Below are 19,454 nucleotides of genomic sequence, written 5' to 3'. Positions count from 1 at the left end.
ATGTTTCTCCTCTGACTCAGACAATTGCCCTGATGTGGGGATTGGATCCCTGCTTCAGTTCCCGGAGGGCAGGTCCAGTCCTACTAACACTCCTGTTTTTCCCCCTAGTTCCTTCATTCTACTGAGTTTTGCATGGTTCTATATATTATTTTCCTCTGGTGAGGTACTCCTGTCCACTCTCAGCTGTTGTTCTGCATGCACTTCTGTGTCTGAAGGTGTATTCCTGATGTGCCAGTGGAGAGAGAAGTACTCCACGTTCACCTACTCCTCCGCCATCTTGTTCTCTCCAGGGGATTTCTTTTTAAATGTATCTAATTCTATGTAAACAATTCTGGAGTTCTATGCAAATACAGCAAGTGTACTACAGCGTACTTTTAAAGCTCAAGCTTGTATCGATTGCAAATCAATTTCTCAACTTCAGTGCATCTCAGGTCTCCCAATGATGTCTAATCTCTGAAATACTTCTGCAGTGTACTAGACATTTCTGCATTAAAATTCTAGAAAATCATCATGACTTTGAGCTATAGATGCAGGAGCAGCCTACAGGAAGATGGTTACAAACTCTTTGGTGTTGTGTTCAGTTGTGTTCAGTTTGTGGAAAGAGAAAGGTTATATAGGGTTGGCCAGAAACTTCATCCAGGTTTTTCTGCAACATCTTATGAACTTTCTGGCTAACTCAGTACTTGTGATAATGTTTCTCTACCATGAAAAATAATGGAATTCCCTCTGCTATGCTTTATTTCTTATTGCTACTTCTACCCAGTAACTGTCATCTCTGATGCATTCTGTAGCAGGGTTCAGCATGGCAGGCACTCGCTGGGGACTTCTAGGTGCACAGCACCATCAACACAGTTAAGAGCAGAATACAGAGCAGAAGGGAGAGGCATTCTGCCTGGGGATGGGGGGTGGCTACGCCAAAACCATTGACCAGAATAGAAAGCAGCATGAAATCAGTGCCATTAGAGACTCAAGCAAGAAGCACCATGAAATGGGCCACTGAATCCATCTTGATGAGTATACAGGCAAATTGCCTGGAGAAGGTAGCATTTCTGCTGAATCTTGAAAACCACTGAGTGGTCAGTTCTAGCTAGAGCAAGCCTTAACCTTCAGTATTTATTAAGAACCACAATTATAATGTACAATGCAGATTATCTGACAGGATGGCCAGATTTATCCTAGATTCAGTAAATCTAAGATGGACTGCATTGATTGAGTGTTGCAGGTAATTCTGAGGCAGGTCAAGGCCCACACTGTGCACTAGGGTGGAGGTTGTGCTGAGGGAAGAAATGGTAGACAGGAAGAAAGATAGAATGGGCCAGACCATAGAAGTGCCATGCTGAGGAGGTTGAGCTCTTTTCTTTCAGCAGCGGGTGCTGTATCTATGTTTGTAAAAGGTTCCATTCTACTTGAAAGTTTTATAATGTTCCAGCTCTTTTAAAACTATAGCATTGAGAAGAATATACACGTTAAAGGATTAGCTTTGGCTTAAATTTTTATATTTTATTTTAATATAGAGCTATTGGTTCAAAGAGTAAGCAAGAATGAATTTGGACGCCCACCAGGGCACTCCTGCTTAAAATAGGATCCAAATCACAGGCTCTAGGACCAATGTGGTTATCCTCTCTCTGTGTCCTCTCATTTGCTTAAAAGAGTAAAGAAAACAGGTGCAGGAAACTGGAAAATTGAAATAAATTTTGTCATTTTGGTTTTCTTATAGAAATGTGGAGACCACAAAGGGGTTTTCTATCAGTAAGAGAAACGCAGACACAAGGTTCTTAAATCTACTGTGAGTTAGAACATTCCAGAAACTCATTTGAACTACAGATGTTCTTCCAGAGGAGAGTTTTCAAGCTATTCAGTCTCAGAACCCCTTACTTTTTTATACACTGTTGAGGACATCAACCAGCTTTTTATAGGACTTATAATCACATATATATATTACATTGTAAATTAAAACTCAGTTCAGTTCAGTTCACTCGCTCAGTCGTGTCCAACTCTTTGCAACCCCATGAATTGCAGCACGCCAGGCCTCCCTGTCCATCACCAACTCCCAGAGCTCACTCAGACTTACATCCATCGAGTCGGTGATGCCATCCAGCCATCTCATCCTCTGTTGTCCCCTTCTCCTCCTGCCCCCAATCCCTCCCAGCATCAGTCTTTTCCAATGAGTCAACTCTTCGCATGAGGTGGCCAAAGTACTGGAGTTTCAGCTTTAGCATCATTCCTTCCAAAGAACATCCAGGACTGATTTCCTTTAGAATGGACTGGTTGGATCTCCTTGCAGTCCAAGGGACTCTCAAGAGTCTTCTCCAGTTCAAAAGCATCAATTTTTCGGCACTCAGCTTTCTTCACAGTCCAACTCTCACAGCCATACATGACCACTGGAAAAACCATAGCCTTGACTAGACGGACCTTTGTTGGCAAAGTAGTGTCTCTGCTTTTTAATATGCTATCTAGGTTGGTCATAACTTTCCTTCCAAGGAGTAAGCGTCTTTTAATTTCATGGCTGCAATCACCATCTGCAGTGATTTTGGAGCCCAAAAAAATAAAGTCTGACATTGTTTCCACTGTTTCCCCATCTATTTCCCATGAAGTGATGGGACCAGATGCCATGATCTTCGTTTTCTGAATGTTGAGCTTTAAGCCAACTTTTTCACCCTCCTCTTTCACTTTCATCAAGAGGCTTTTGAGTTCCTCTTCACTTTCTGCCATAAGGGTGGTGTCGTCTGCATATCTGAGGTTATTGATATTTCTTCCGACAATCTTGATTCCAGCTTGTGTTTCTTCCAGCCCAGTGTTTCTCATGATGTACTCTGCATAGAAGTTAAATAAGCTGGGTGACTATATACAGCCTTAACATACTCCTTTTCCTATTTGGAACCAGTCTTTTGTTCCATGTCCAGTTCTAACTGTTGCTTCCTGACCTGCATATAGGTTTCTCAAGAGGCAAGTCAGGTGGTCTGGTATTCCCATCTCTTTCAGAATTTTCCACGGTTTATTGTGACCCACACAGTCAAAGGCTTTGGCATAGTCAATAAAGCAGAAATAGATGTTTTTCTGGAACTCTCTTGCTTTTTTGATGATCCAGCAGATGTTGGCAATTTGATCTCTGGTTCCTCTGCCTTTTCTAAAACTAGCTTGAACATCTGGAATTTCATGGTTCACGTATTGCTGAAGCTTGGCTTGGAGAATTTTGAGTATTACTTTACTAGCGTGTGAGATGAGAGCAATTATCCGGTAGTTTGAGCATTCTTTGGCATTGCCTATCTTTGGCATTGGAATGAAACTGACCTTTTCCAGTCCTGTGGCCACTGCTGAGTTTTCCAAATTTGCTGGCATATTGAGTGCAGCACTTTCACAGCATCATCTTTCAGGATTTGAAATAGCTCAACTGGAATTCCCTCACCACCACTAGCTTTGTTCGTAGTGATGCTTTCTAAGGCCCACTTGTCTTCACAGTCCAGGATGTCTGGCTCTAGGTGAGTGATCACACCATTGTGATTATCTTGGTCATGAAGATCTTTTCTGTACAGTTCTTCTGTGTATTCTTGCCACCTCTTCTTAATATCTTCTGCTTCTGTTAGGTCCATACCATTTCTGTCCTTTATTGAGCCCATCTTTGCATGAAAGTTTCCCTTGGTATCTCTAATTTTCTTGAAGCAATCTCTAGTCTTTCCCATTCTGTTGTTTTCCTCTATTTCTTTGCATTGATCACTGAGGAAGGCTTTCTTATCTCTCCTTGCTATTCTTTGGAACTCTGCATTCAGATGCTTATATCTTTCCTTTTCTCCTTTGCTTTTTGCTTCTCTTCTTTTCACAGCTATTTGTAAGGCCTCCCCAGACAGCCATTTTGCTTTTTTGCATTTCTTTTCCATGGGGATGGTCTTGATCCCTGTCTCCTATACAATGTATAGTATTTAAAATATTTATTATTCATTTAAAATAGTTGTGATAAACCATAACATGTCAACATAAATAACTTTTAATTAAAATAGCTATGATTTCCAAACCGCAAACAAATTTATTGAAAAGGGTAAGCACTGTTTTACAATTTTACAAATGGCCTGACTGCCTGGCTTCAGAAAAACAGCTGGACTCTATCTGCTTCTCCATTCAATATGCTATAGTATCACAGTTCATGTAGCTTCTAGAAAACTCCTCTGGGCAGTCATGAGAGAATGAGAGAATAAAGGGCAGCTAATTTTTTGTTTTATTATGAAATCAATTTCAACTATGCTGATCTCCTGAACCAGTCTCCAGGACCTCGGAAGATGTCCCGAACACACTTTGACTAAAACACAACCACTGTTGTCTGGATTCCATCTGTCTGAAATGCACATGTGATGCAGAGCTGGAGAACCACTTGTTGTCACCTATTTGAAGGCATGAAGTGTTGGTCGCTTAGTCATGTCTGACTCTTTGCAATCCTATGGATCGTAGCCCTCCAGGCTCCTCTGTCCACGGGGATTCTCCAGGCAAGAATACTGGAGTGGGTTGCCAAGGCCTCTTCCAGGGGATCTTCCTGACCCATGGATCAAATGCTGGTCTCCTGTATTGCAGGCAGATTCTTTACTGTCTGAGCTGCCAGGGAAGCCTGAAGTCTTGAAACACCAAGTGTTATACAAATCCAGAACAACCAGGAACTATCTTTGTCCAGGCCTGGGAGACCAAAATTAAGCTACAACAGTGGGTAAAAATAATGAAAATATCAGAAAGGACCTCAAATTTGGTTTCTTTAAATTTTGATCTAGAAGATTTTATGCTGACTGTGCATTAAAAAAAAAAAAAAAAAAAACTTTTTTAAACTCAAAAAAATTTGTTTCAAAATATAGCTCTCTGAGCCCTAGTTCAAATGATTCTGAATTAGAATTGGCTGTGTGGTTGGGCAAAAGTATTTTGTTGTTGTTGTTTGTTTGTTTGTTTTTGTTTTATTTTTAAACTTTACAATATTGTATTGGTTTTGCCATATATCAACATGAATCCGCCACAGGTATACATGTGGCGAAAGTATTTGTAAAAAGCTCCACTAGTGATTCTGTATTACTGCCAGGTTTTAGAAACCTCTAATATAGATATTTATGCTTTATATATAATAAAAAGGCTATCCCACTGTATTAAAGTGACATTCATTTTTCTTTTTATTCCTAAACAAAAACAACTTCCTTTCTGAATTCTATCTATATCTAAAAGATACCTAGCTTATAAACATCATGTATTCATAATTACAGAATTAACAGTATAATAACTATATTCCCTACTGGGAAATAGGTTTTTTTCATGTACAGTATTTTTCAAAACCGAACTCTATGTAAAAAGGATAAAAAATCCCACAGCTATTCATAAAACAAATAATAGATTCCTTGTTTCCATAATAAATGTTTAAGAGAGTTTGTTCCTAATGGAAACTCATTGTTACTGAATAAAAATCTACTTGGGGAGGGAAAAAGTACCTTCATATATAATCTACACAGGGGATGCAAATTGTAGAGAAACAGACACCAAAGGATTTGCATTTAATCAAATCTAAAGCAAGTCATTTCAGAAGCATCATTACCATGTACAGAAGCCTTTCCCATCAGAATCAGGCTGACCTTTCCAGGAGACTGGCTCCCTTGTCAAGGAAAATCCACCATTCACCTGAAATCCTACGTTGCCATTAAGAAAGAAATTTACCAGAACCATCCAGAATGGAAAGTGGTGAGTCAATATCGATTATCTAAAACTTTTTTTAAAACTTGAGAATCCTAGTGTTTATTTTTGACATCACAAAGCTGTAACAGAAAGCAAAGGACAAGAAGAAATATCCCTAACTCTAGCTAGAGCATGAAAAGCTATCAAAACACAGACCAGAGATCAACAACTTAAAACTCTTGATAATATTTTCACAATTCTGTTCACATTTAATTACTAATTGTCGGATTTATTTTGCTGTATCAAGTACATGAGAGTATGTTTTCTGAAAGATCAATTATGCTGAACATTACTTTTATAAAATAAGAACCTGGATATTAAAGCATTCTTTTCCAGTATAGCCATATAGTATATCAGATAAAACAACTTCTAGCAAGTTTTCAACTGTAAGGAAAATGAAGGAGAAGAATCCACATTTATGGACAGCTTGAAATATCTTTTATTCATGCATCTTGCTTTTAAAATTAAGGATGAAGGGCTTTCCACGTACACATGGTAAGGAAGAGCTGTTATTACACGAATTCAAGCTGTATATAGATCTTTCCCAGATTGTTCACTCTGAGGATACAGATATTAGTGTCAACATAACAATATTAGTCTAATATTAGTGTCAAGCTTGTGTTTCAGACACAAACTTGAGATTTAAAAGTTAGCATTGTAAATGTTAATAAATGATAATAGAAGAAATATTCTCTAAACACTTTGTAAAGTAACTTGAAAGAAAAACTAATATTTTTTTAAATTCTACAGCTCCTCAAAGACTGATCCCAAAATATTTTTTAAAAGCCTTAAGAGCATCTGTCTCCTGCAGTACAGAACTGGTTATAAATGGAAGTTTTAAGTTTTTGGATCCAGTTCTGAGGCTTAAAAAGTGCCAGGGGGTGACTACTGGGAGGGGCTCGTGGGTGCCTACGGTAAAGGGTAAACCAAACTTCTACAAAATCCTCACATGTTAACTAATTTAGCTCCACTTCCTTAAAAGTTTTCATCTTTATTTCAGAGTGAAATTTCATAAGCAGTATATATAAATTAATATACTGAACATTTCCCGATTAGTTGCTGAACTTGTTTTTCCTTGTGTTCTCCTGGAGGCTTCCCATAATAAACTAGTATAGTATCATTTCCCCAGACCAGGAGCAGAACCACAGACACTGAGCCTTGAGTGGGCATGGAGGTAGCACTGTATTCCTACATGGGGATCTGCCTCCTCTTGGGGAGAGGGCTCTTGTCCTGAGCAAGACAGGCTGAGGTTGGTGGGGACTGAGAGGGGTACCCACAGCCCCAGAACTGGCACCTGAGCCAGACTGTGGGCCCACTCACTGTATTGCCACTGGCCTGTCCAAGACCTCACTCTTGGCACTTCCCTGACAAGCAGAGAAATGGAACCACTGTGGATGCTGTTCACCAGTAATCCATCATTCAGGATGTTTATTCTGTTCTACTTGAGTGAGAGTGTACCTGCGTTTCATACCATCAGGAACTACAATTCAGAGAGACATCATCTATTATCTTAACTTTACCATTGTCTAATGCTGTAACTCAAAATATGAATTGTCTTCTAAAGTTATGGAATGGTTTTTTGTTTCATCCTCATTTTGTTTCAAACTCTCTTTTTATTCCCTTACCTTATGTAACACACACCTGCTTAGAGACTCTAAAGAATTTAAAAGCAAGAAAATGTATTCCAGAGACTGTCATCAAAAGTAGTAAAATAAGGTGCTTCAAATGTCATAAATGTATTTTATATTTCATAACTAAAAACAATTGAGGAATATCCTACATTTTTAATAACAAGTTGCAGAATGTATGAGTTTGATTTGACAGAAAAAAAAACTTAAATTTTCAGAAACAATATTAAAGCAATAACATCATTAAATCTACTATGGACCAAGTTCTTCTTCAAAGTGAACAGGAATTAGGAAAAGGCGTGACTGAGACAATTTGCTAAGTATACATAGTCACAATAATAATGCAGAGATTTTTCCCCAAAATTCGAAAGGATGCATGGATTCTTATTAACAAATTTGCTTGTGCTTTCTCTCTGGAAACACGTCTTTGTTTTCTCAACAACTGATCTGAATGTATCTAGAATATTTGAATAAAAACTCTTCAGCATCTCCTGGTTTATACAGGTGTGCATTCTTTAAATAGACACAGTATACAAGGGGAAAATGATTTGGAAGTAGGAATATTGGCAATATTTTTAAACTCTAAATATCATTCCTCTTTTAAAAAGGATAGGGTAGGTTAAGGAACTTTCAGAATTCCCCAAAACAGGAAAAATAATCTAGGTAATAAGTTTAAAGAATTGTTAAAGTTTCCATGTTTTAATAAGATGTATTTTAATTAACCTTTTTTGTATCCCCTCAGAGCCTGGTTTATCCCCATTGTCCTTGTTTTCTTAACACCCATGCTCCAGATGAAACTGATCTGCCCCCACATTCTAAAGATCTCCAGCCTTCTTTCTGTGCCCCCATTTTCCTCAGATTCTCTAAGGCATTTTATTTACTCCACAAATAGTTATTAAACACCTACCAAGTACTCTTGCCTGGAAAATCCCATGGATGGGGAAGCCTAGTAGGCTGCAGTCGATGGGGTCGCCAGGAGTCGGACACGACTGAGCAACTTCACTTTCACTTTTCACTTTCATGCATTGGAGAAGGAAATGGCAACCCACTCCAGTGTTCTTGCCTGGAGACTCCCAGGGACGGGTGAGCCTGGTGGGCTGTCGTCTATGGGGTCGCACAAAGTCAGACACGACTGAAGTGACTTAGCAGCAGCAGCAGCAGGTGCCAGATACTTGACACCACTGATTATTCCTCTTTCTCTACACTTCCTCTTTCCATCATGCCCCTGTTGCTACCATGCCACAGCATCACATACCTACATATCTGCCCTGTCCCCCACCCGCATCTGCCTTGACCATCCCCATCCCCTACCTTTCCCTGGGCATCAGAACTATCACCTTTTCCCAGGGCTTGGATTTCTACTCCTTTTGCTAAAAAGTCTTCTTGAAGAACTTTATTTCCATAGTTCTAGTTAGCATAGTTTTAGAGAGGTTTCTTAGATATACAATTCTAACCCTGGTCAAAGTTCTCATCTATTCAAAGGATAATTTCACTTTATTAAGCCACCACAACCTCAGAGTCAGCATATTCAAAATGGAACTCTTTTTTCCATGTCAGAACCAATCTTCCCTGGCTTCTTGGGTTCTCTTCTTAATCATAGTAATATGTGTCTGTACATGTGTTTGTGTGTGTGTGTGTGTGTGTTCTTTTGAAAAAGACGTTTAAGATTCCTTAAACCTGCCCTTTCCTGTTCATTTCCAAAGTTTCTGGCTAGCCTGTCACTGTGTTATCATTTCCCATCCTCTCTGCATCTGCATCATAACCCATCCTGAGGTGTGCCCTTAGATTAATCTTCCCCCAAGAATTCCAATTCTTTCTAAATATGGTAAAGTCATAATACTCCCCTATTCAAAAGGATTAGTGATGTTCACCATCTACAACCTAAAGAATAGAATTTTACAGCCTGATTTTCAAGATATTCAATATTTCCATTATTCTCAACCAAAAAAATGTATATATACTTTCAACAGATATTTACTGGAGGGCTACTAATTGCCTTTCCATTACTCTGCCTGGAGAATTCCGTGAACTGTATAGTCCATGGGATTGCAAAGAGTTTGACACAACTGAGCAACTTTCACTTTACTAAGTGCCAAGTACTGTTCTAGGCAATGGCACTTAAAATGTTCCAATGAGTTAAAACAAGCAAAGATTCCCATCCTTGCGGAACTTACACTTTAGCAAGGAAAAGGAAGACAATTAACAATAAACTTAATAAATAAGGAAAGTACATAGGATATTTAAAAAGTGACAAGTGCCACATAGAAAAAGTGGAAGAGGGTAATTGCAACTTTAAATTAAATATGTTCTCCTTGAGAAAATGACATTTGAGCCAAATCTTGAGGGAAACAAGGGCATTTAGTCATGTGGGTAACAGAGGGAAGAATATTCCAGCTAGAGGGGACAGCCTCTAATGCAAAGGTCCTAAGGCAGAAGTGGTGTGGTTGATGTGTTTCAGAAATTGTCTGGAGTACATATAGTATCACGAGCTGAGATCAGAGGTGTGGGGGCACAAGTTTATGTTGGGCTATCGTGAGGACCTTGGCTTTTACTCTGAGTAAAATGGAGAGCCATTGTGTGGTTTTAAGAAGAGAACTGAGGCAACTGGAATTTGTTTTAGAAAGAATCACTTTGGCTGCTGTGTTGAGATAGACTGGGGATGGAGGAAGAATACAAGCAAAGAGATGGGTTGGAAGGCTACTGCCGTATCTTTATGAGAGATGACAGTCACTTGTACCTGGATATTAGCAGCAGGTGGTGGCAGGGAGCCGGGGGAGGCACTTCCCTGTGGCTCAGATGGTAAAGAATCTGCCTGCAATGCAGGAGACCTGGGTTCAATCCCTGGATTAGAAGATCTCCTGGAGAAAGGAATGGCTAACCACACCAGTATTCTTGCCTGGAAAATTCCATGGACAGAGGAGCCTCATGGGCTCCATGGGGTTGCAAAGAGTCAGACACAACTGAGTGACTAACAAACAGATTACCAGTAGAGCTGGAGGAAAATCTGCAGATTCTGGTCTGTTTCATAGGTGGCACCATCAGAAACTCCTAAAGGATGGATTGTGGGCTGTGAGAGAAAAGAGAGGAATCAAGAGTGATTCTATAGCTTCTGGGCAATCAGAAGAATGGAGTTGCCAATCAACTGAGATAGGAAGGGGTCTTCCCAGGTGGCACAGTGATGAAGAATCCACCTGCCAATGCAGAATATGCAAGAGATGCAGGTTTGATCCTGAGGTTGCAAAGAATCCCTGGAGTAGGAAATGGCAACCCACTCCAATATTCTTGCTTGGAAAATTCCATGGACAGAGGAGCCTAACAGGCTACAGTCCATGGGGCTGCAAAGAGTCAGACACAACTGAGCCCAGCACCACCACCACCACCGAGACAGGAAGGTTTCAGATAAGCAAATATAGAGGGAAGAACAAAGTTCAGAGGTGGGTATCTGGAGTTTGAAATGTCTACTATACATCTGAGAAAAGATGGACATCGAGGTCTAAAGTCCAGGATAGGTCTGGGCTAAGGGTACCCATTTGAACTTCATCTACATATTGATGGCATTTAAATCCACTAATTCCAGTGACCTTAGTTTGTTCCCTTTATTTCCACATGCCTTTCTCTTTCCCGCCTGCCTCTGCTTTGCTCATGCCAAGTCTAATATACAAGACCCTTCTGCCTCCTCCTAACCTATCCACATCAGTCTGAATCGAGCTTAAGTCCCACCCCTTCCCACAAAGTTTTCATCAACAAACCAAAACACATTCTTCCCCCTCCCTTAATCCCTCACAAGTGAATGTCTATTTCTCTCACTAAAATAAGATGTCTTTGAGGACATCTGTTATAAGTTCTAAATTTATTTTGCATCCCCTGTGGCATATAGCCCCATATTTTGCACTAAAGTCAGTGCCAACCAGCACATAAGACTGATTTTTTTATGGCAAAACTTCAGACGTTTTGATCTGTTTGTTTGTCATCTCGTGAATTTTATCCCTCTATTAGTCTCCATGTGGTTATTTGTTAAACTTATTTAGAGTAGGTATATTTCCTCTAGGCTTTTTGGCATACATATAAAACATAAATAAATAATTTAGATTGAACCCATCAATTAAAAAGCCCTTCCCAAAAAAAGTAAAAACAAGAGAGTCTGCAAACACACAAAGGGTCAGCCTCGACCTCTTCAACATTCACCCCAAACTTCTCAGACCCAAGTCCACACTTCCATCAATCAGCCAGACATTCCCCCTTTTTGCTCAGCTAGGAATGCCTAGGTTAGAGCTGGCCCCCGCCTCCACAGAAAACTTATAAAACCCCTGCTGCTGCTGCTAAGTCGCTTCAGTCATGTCCGACTCTGTGAGATCCCACAGACAGCAGCCCACCAGGCTCCTCCATCCCTGGGATTCTCCAGGCAAGAACACTGGAGTGGATTGCCATTTCCTTCCCCAATGCAGGAAAGTGAAAAGTGAAAGTGAAGTCTTTCAGTCGTGCCCGACTCTTAGCGACCCCATGGACTGCAGCCCACCAGGCTCCTCCGTCCATGGGATTTTCCAGGCAACAGTACTGGAGTGGGGTGCCATTGCCTTCTCCATAAAATCCCTACTCATTTGTATATCTTTGGTTCTCAGACTTCAGAGAACATCAGAATCACCCGAAGGGCTTGTTAAAACACAATTGCTGGGCCCGCCCCTATAGTTTCTGATTCAGTATATCTGAAGCAGGACCTGAGAACCTGCATTTTTAACACATTCTTAGCTAATGCTACTGTTCCTGACCCAAGGTTCACACTCTGAGGATCACTGGTGTGTACTCTCACTTGGACTTCTCTGTCTTGCTTTGACTCCTGTTTTGTTCTAAATTTTAGTGCTTGAATCACTCTCATATACCAGGCTGCTAGATGGGCACCAGAGGCGTCTTAGTTACTGACCACATGCTCCAACCACCACCCCTCCCCTGCCCTTCTTTATTCCAGGCTCAAAGATTGAAAGCCAGTTTGTGCCCTTGACCCCAATTTCTTGCTTCCTCTTGAAGATCTCCTTCCATCATTTTTCCCCTTTCCTAAATTTTCAGTCCCTCTCTCTTCCTGTTCAAATTCTCAAATATCTCCTATCCAGGAACTCACTAAATGGATAAAAAACATACGCAAACCTCTCCTTGACCCTGTAGTTCTCTCCACTGATCATCCAACCTCTTGTTTCCCTTTCTACTTCAAACTTCAAGAAGTAGTCTCCCTATCTCCCCCTCTGCCTTTGACATTAGTACCTGGCTTCTGGTGGCCTCACCCTCCCAAAATTGATCTTACTAAGTCAACACCAACCACTGGAGTGAAAGCAATGGATGTTTTGCAGTTCTTATCTTCCTGGACAATTCTTCTATATCTCATTCTTTTTCCTTCTTTCTCAAAATTCCTTCCCTCAAATTCTGTGATGTCTTATTCTCTTCTTCTTGTTGTTTTTCTGGTTCTTCTCTGACCATTTCTTTTTCACTAGGATCCCCTTCATCTCCTCTGACAACTCTTCAAATGTGGATATTCCCCAGGCTTCTATTTTTGATCATTTGGTCTACAGCTTCCCAAACAGTGTGTCGGGAATCATCATTGTAGGAGTTCCCAAAATAGTGATCCTCCTGAACACCTCTTCCACCTCCCTCCCCACCCATCCCTCTGGTTGGCTGATTCATGTCATGAATGGTGCACATGTGCTAAATTGCTTCAGTCGTGTCTGACTGTGACCTGTAGCCCTCCAGGCTCCTCTGTCCATGGGATTCTCCAGGCAAGAATATTGGCATGGATTGCCATGCCCTCCTCCAGGGGATCTTCCCTACCTAGGGATTGTCTCCTGCATTGGCAGCTGAGTTCTTTACCACTAGGGCCACCTGGGAAGCCCATGCACAATGGTATGGTTCTAATTTGCAAACACTCCAAGAAAGTTTATTCTCTTTCTTGGTTTCATTACTACTGGCATTATGATGGCTCTGAAGCTTGTATACCCAGACCAATCCCATGGTGGAAGCCTGAGAATCACCCTTGAATGTTCCCTCCCCTTTCCCTCCTACATCTAAATAATAATTTCCAAAGCTGTCCTCTCCTTGCCCTCGTATCAACCCTTACTCAGACCCCACAATCTCTTGGCTGAATTATCCTGGAGTCCTGCTGACTGTTCTCCCTGTGGCTCTGTGATTCTTAAATCTGAATCCACCCTTCATACAGCTGTTAGAAAAGTCTATCTCAAATGCAAATCTAACCACACTACCCCCATACTCAGAGGCCTCCAATGGCTCACTGCCGACAGGATGAAGCCCGAACTCCTTTACCCACGAGAAACTTTATGACTGAGGCCCATTCATTTCCTTTCCCCAACCTCATTTTCTCCCTCCTTCTGGTCTTGCCTCCAGGCCTTTGTCCTGCTGCCCTCCATACCTGGATTGTTCTTGCCCATTATCATCATACCCACCTCTACTATCGCCTTGCCTTCCCTAAATCCGTCCCCATACTCATGAAGAACTGACACGCTCTGTTTTTCTGAGTATTCTGTTCGTGCGTATTTCTGTACTTGTACTTAGCACATTTGCCTTATAATTGAGTATTTCCTGCCTCCCACAAGATAGCATGTTCTTTTGTATTCCCAGCTCTAACACAATGCCTGACACATAAAAAATACTCAATAAATTATTGATGAATAAATGTACCCTTAGAGTTTTCCCCCAAAATAAGGCCTCAGACACAATTCTAAGAGCAATACTTAGATTCCTTTGGAACAAACATAAAATCCTTAAGCTTTCAATTTGAGGCTGATTTGAAAGAGATACTCCAAGCCTCTTTAATTAAAAGATACATAGACAAAATCCTGTCAAAATAAGACCCAAAGGATCAGTTAAATAACTTTGTTTTGCCAAAATCAGATTGCATGTGAACTTTATTTGAATTGAATGATAAATTGTCTTGGAACCTAGTTTTTTTTTTTTTTTTTTTTTGTCTCCCTCATTGTGTACAGACATTTTGTATTTACTTTGGTACTTTTTGTAACATTTTCATATGCATATCTTATAAAATTTTGCAGTCAGTTTTAGAGAGATTATTATACCCATTATACAGATGAAAAAAAAACAGGGCTGAGAAATTGTAATTTTCCCAAGTCAGTGGCTCATACGAAGTCAGCAAGCACTGATCGCCAGGTCAGCAGCCTCTTTCACCCAACGGTCCACTCTACCTCTCATTTTGATTTGGGTTTCTTCTTTCTTTCCTTCTTTTTATTCTTTTTGTAATAAGATTTGACTCATAAGTCAATCCTAGACTAGAGAAGATTTTTTGGTTCTATGCCGTACAGACTAATGCGGAGTTCTGTGCCTGCTGAAAGTGCTGGTAAGCCAGCAACACCTCAACTAAAATGAATTGAAACCAACCAACCTACTATAGAACAAGGAGTTCAGAGTTAGAAAACATCTTGTAATTCCTGTAGTCCAACTGCTAATTCAGTGCTTAAATGCTTTCTATAACACTCCAGACGAAAGGTGCTTCTGTCCCTGCCTGACCACCCTCAGTGACAATGAAGTCACTGCTTACAGCAACAGTGGCGCCAATTTCAGAACATCGGGGGGATATTTTTGTCTATTGTCTGTTATCTCTCTGTCGTTTCATCGCGGTGAAAAGTGAAGATTTTTTGGTAATTCGAGCTACAATATGACCTAAATCTGGATCCTAGCTCAGTTTACTAGCAGCTATGAAGCCTTTCAAATAATTTAGCCCCAGACCTCAGTTTCTTCATCTGTGAAGTGAATCAAATGAAATAACACAAGTAGCCTTGTATTTAACTTCAGAAATTAAAAATACATTAAGTAGGGGACTTCCCTGGTTGTCCAGTGGCTAAAGCTCCACACTTCCTATGCAGGTGAGCCAAGGTTCGATCCCTGATCAGGGAAGTAGATCTCACAGGCTGCAACTAAGACTAGTTGCAACTAAATAAATAAATTAATTTAAAAAAATAAAAATACATTAAGGATTAGCACCGTGAAGAGATTAAAAATAACTTCCTTCTTTAGAACATTATCTTCTTAAAACAGTTCAATTGACCTGTTCACCCACATCAGGTAGGAAGATGATGCAGCAAGAATGTCACTCTATAATCTGAATTATGCAAATCCAACTTCTGCATCATATGCTAAGCATTATTTCAAGTTGCATCCAATCCCTGATCTTGTAATTAGAGCATAAATTATAATCTTTCAGGAGTAAATCTTGGCAAATTAAGAATACAAAAAAGAGGACACTTTGAGGAGCTGTTGTATAAAGGAAGGAGAAGTGTTTCTTTCACTTAAGCAAATCTTGGATCGGTTTCTATCAGAGACCAGGCAATAGGACTAAATAAATGACCTCTGTTGAAACCACTTCAAATTCAAGTCTACCATTCTAATAAGAAAATAACATCACAAAAATTAGCCCTTGAATACATCCCTAGGGAGGTTAACCTAATTATACCATCTACATTTGATTCTTACTATTCCATTTGCTTAAGTCCCAGGAGACTACAGCAAACGAGTGTATCAAGGAGTGAGAGTGAAGCACACAGTGAAAGACCTACTGGCAGAAAAACGATCCAGGCAGACAAGTAACTCAAGATTTAATGTAAGTCTCAGTCAAATATGTTCTAAAGTCCTTGGGAACTAAGTCCTCTATTACGGTTAGTTATCTCCCCTTCCTTTTATCTTCTTCACACCAGTCTCTCACCTCCTGAGTCTGATATTCTCCATAGCAAGTGTTAGCCAGGGTTTCCCTGGTGATTCACAAGGTAAAGAATCTGCCTGTAATGCAGGTGACCTGGGTTCGATCCCTGGATCAGGAAGATTCCCTGGAAAAGGGAATGACTACCCACTCCAGTATTCTTGTCTGGAGAATTCCATGGACAGAGGAGCCTGGTGGGCTACAGTCCATGGGGTCTCCATTGAACTGGCACACACTATATAATGACTATTATTAACATTATGGCACATCTGTCAGTCTATGAGCAAAGAATCCAAGAGCTCTATGAATCTATAGGTTGCCCACTTCAGCTCATGGACATGAAAGGATGATGTATCCTGACATTTCCATTTACTCCAGTCAGGAACTAGCAAAGGTTCATTTGGTAGAAATAATGCTGACCTTCACCCACAGCAGGGGAAGTCACTCATTCGTGTCCAACTCTGCAACTTCATGGACTGTAGCCTGCCAGGTTCCTCCGTCCATGGGATTTTACAGGCAAGAAGACTGGAGTGGGTTGCCATTTCCTTCTCCAGGGGATCTTCCTGACCCAGGGATTGAACCCAGGTCTCCCACACTGCAGGCAGACCTTCACCCCCATGTTATTCTAAATCTGATAGAGGCAACTTATGAACAAACAACTTCTCTGTAACATGCAAAATCAGATTTTAAAATCCTGGTAGGAATTGTCTTAAGTCTAAAATCTCTGTCTGTCACCCTTGTCTTCATAAATAGCTCTGCTCTATACCTACAATGTTTAAGTTAGTTACACCCAAATCTCCAACAATGATTCTTGAATGGAGATAGCAGTTGGGTGTATAATCACTCACCTTATTGGGTGAAACATAACAACATGAATATCAGACATCCCCCAGGGCATTGCTAGGGTCAGGACATGGGAACAGATGACCAAGAATAAAGGAGGGTCCACATACAGCACCAAGCACAGGAGCTGAGACGCAGTGCAAACTGGTTCTTCCAGCGTGTTCTACTCCGAACATCAGCACCAGCTTCAACACTGCTGCAGAGTGAAACTTCTGGGACATGTTTCAAGTGAACTGACTCCAGATTCAATTTCCTGCCATCTAAGAACCCCTTTTATTTTGAGGTCTTCATTTCTTTGGAACCTCCTCTTATCTTCTAGTTCAACAAATGGAGCTTAGTTGATAAACAGAAATCTGAATAATTGGCTTCTCGTCTGCTCCTAGTACCATGTTTCTTCTAGAACTTCCTCAGGATCATCTGGGATGTGAGTTAAAAGTGTCCCTATGAATCAAGTCTTTTGAGAGACAGAGAGAATTCAGAGTCTACTCTGAGTGAACCACAGCTGCATGGATGCAATTTGGAGTGCTTGGCCACTGCTACCGCCAGGGTTGTGAAACTTGCTAAAGTTCCAGGTGTCCGGTCAGTTGGGAAGATAAGAGTAAAATGAGCATGATGCCATAGACAAGGAGCTGATAGTGTGTCTACCCCATGAGTCAGGGCATGACTCCCTCCTCGACATCGTCACGGATACACACACACAACGATAAGGTGCTGTACCAGACAGAATTATATAACAAGACAAAAAGGTTCCTATTCAAATGGTGGAGGTAAATATATTTTTTTTAAAAATTCCCTAACATGATTTTTTTAAGTTCTGTGACTGTGTTTTCTTCATTTTTTTTTGATGCGTTAGCTTTTTTAAAAGACATAATATAAACAATAATAAGTCATATTATATTGTAATTTTAAAATTCAGACTCCTTGTCCTTGTACCATGTCTATGAACATAGATTTATTACAGGGCTGGGGCCAGGGAACGGTCATTTTTAACAAGCTCCTTGAGTGATTTCTTTGCACATCACAGTATAAGAACTTCACCACAGAGCAAAGAGCAACTATCAAACCCCCTCCCCCCAGCCAAGTTTCTTATCTCTACCCAGATAAGAATTTTCCGAGCTATTGTCACTGGCCCGGTGACACTGTGAATGTTATACAGAAGTGGGTATAGGAACCACGTGATACATGGTCTGTGCCATTAAACATCAAATAACCTGGTGGAAAGGAAAAATGTGTATATATTTAAACAATATAAGACCATATAACCAAGCACTACACTGAATGCTCAAGACAAAAGATCAGGCAGCATTGCCACGTGATATGAAGACTGGGACACTATTTACATAAGCACAGTTTAAAGTGCACTTCCTGTGTGTTATCTTATTTGACAGACACACTAGCACTGCGAGACTGATATTGACATGGTTTTCCATTTTATAGCTGAAAACGTTGAGGACAAAAGAAGGGAAGGGATTATTTGCAGGTTACAGTTAGCAAGTGGCAAATCTTCTGATACTCAATTCCACACCATTTTTAAAGGGAAAAACCAATGTGGACTGGAGTAGAATCATTTCTGATTCATGAAGTTTTCATCCATTTGGACTGTCATCCCAAAATACCATAGATGAGATGGGGTAGCTTGTGTGCATATGTACTCAGTTGTGTCCAACTCTTTGGAACCCCATGGACTGTAGCACACCAGGCTCCTCTGCCCAGGAGATTTTCCAGACAAGACTACTGGAGTGGGTTGCCATTTCCTCCTCCAAGGGACCGTCCCAACCCAAGGATTGAACCTGAATCTCCTCATTGCAGGTAAATTCTTTACCACTGAGCCACCTGGGAAGCCAAGCTTATGAACAGAAAACATTTCTCACAGTTCTGGAGGCTGGAGGTCCAAGTTTTGGTTGCAGCATGGTCAGGCTCTGGTGAAGGCCCTATCCCTTTTCCAGGTTGCAGACTTCTCACTGTGTCCCCACTTGGTGGAAGAGCACAGGGAGCACTTTAGAGCCCTTTTATAAGGGCACTAATCCTATTCATAAGAGCTCCACCCTCATGACGCAGTCGCTTCCCAAAGGCCCCACCTCCTAATACAATACAATCACGTGGGACCTTAGGATTTCAAAGTGAGTTTGGGGAGGACACAAACATTCAGACCATAGCACATGCAAAGGAAATCAAAGCGTAAGAGAATATATCATATAGAAAGGACTGGAAAGGGGCAAAAACAGCTCTGACTCTGGTCATTCTTCTCAAGCATCAGGTACACAGGCATTATGAACTCAGCCCTAATTTCCTGTTGTCATATATTACTCAGTGTCTCACTGCTAGTAACTTACTCTCATCTTCATTTCAAAAATATTTTACACGTGGATAATTAAATGCACACAGTTCTAATATGTGACTATTTGGACTTTAGGTATCTCCATGAATTAATTTTACCATCTACTTGCTCACATTTCATCTCAATCACTCTTCCAAAATATCTGTATATTCCAAGAAAGATAGCATAACAATTAATCACCGACTCTTAACTTTTTCTGTCCCTGTGGTAAACACAACTCAATGAGCAGGAAACATGGAGAATCACA

At 40.6% G+C, this 19,454-nt stretch overlaps 1 protein-coding gene across 1 annotated transcript in view; it reads left to right on the top strand.

Moving 5' to 3' along the window:
• The first annotated feature begins 5,574 nt into the window (after positions 1-5,574).
• The window catches only part of POU2AF2 (POU class 2 homeobox associating factor 2), a 38,226-nt gene continuing 24,346 nt past the window's right edge, over positions 5,575-19,454 (top strand). The window contains exons 1-2 of the mRNA XM_070383216.1: positions 5,575-5,697; positions 15,821-15,930. Coding sequence (XP_070239317.1) covers positions 5,688-5,697; positions 15,821-15,930 — 120 coding nt within the window. The 5' untranslated portion in view covers positions 5,575-5,687. The remainder of the gene's footprint in view (positions 5,698-15,820; positions 15,931-19,454) is intronic.

The sequence above is a fragment of the Bos mutus genome, chromosome 15 (assembly GCF_027580195.1).
Source record: "Bos mutus isolate GX-2022 chromosome 15, NWIPB_WYAK_1.1, whole genome shotgun sequence".
NCBI classification, from domain to species: domain Eukaryota; kingdom Metazoa; phylum Chordata; class Mammalia; order Artiodactyla; family Bovidae; genus Bos; species Bos mutus.
The sequence above is the reverse complement of the archived record's forward strand: the minus strand, read 5'-3'. Positions and strand labels throughout refer to the sequence as shown.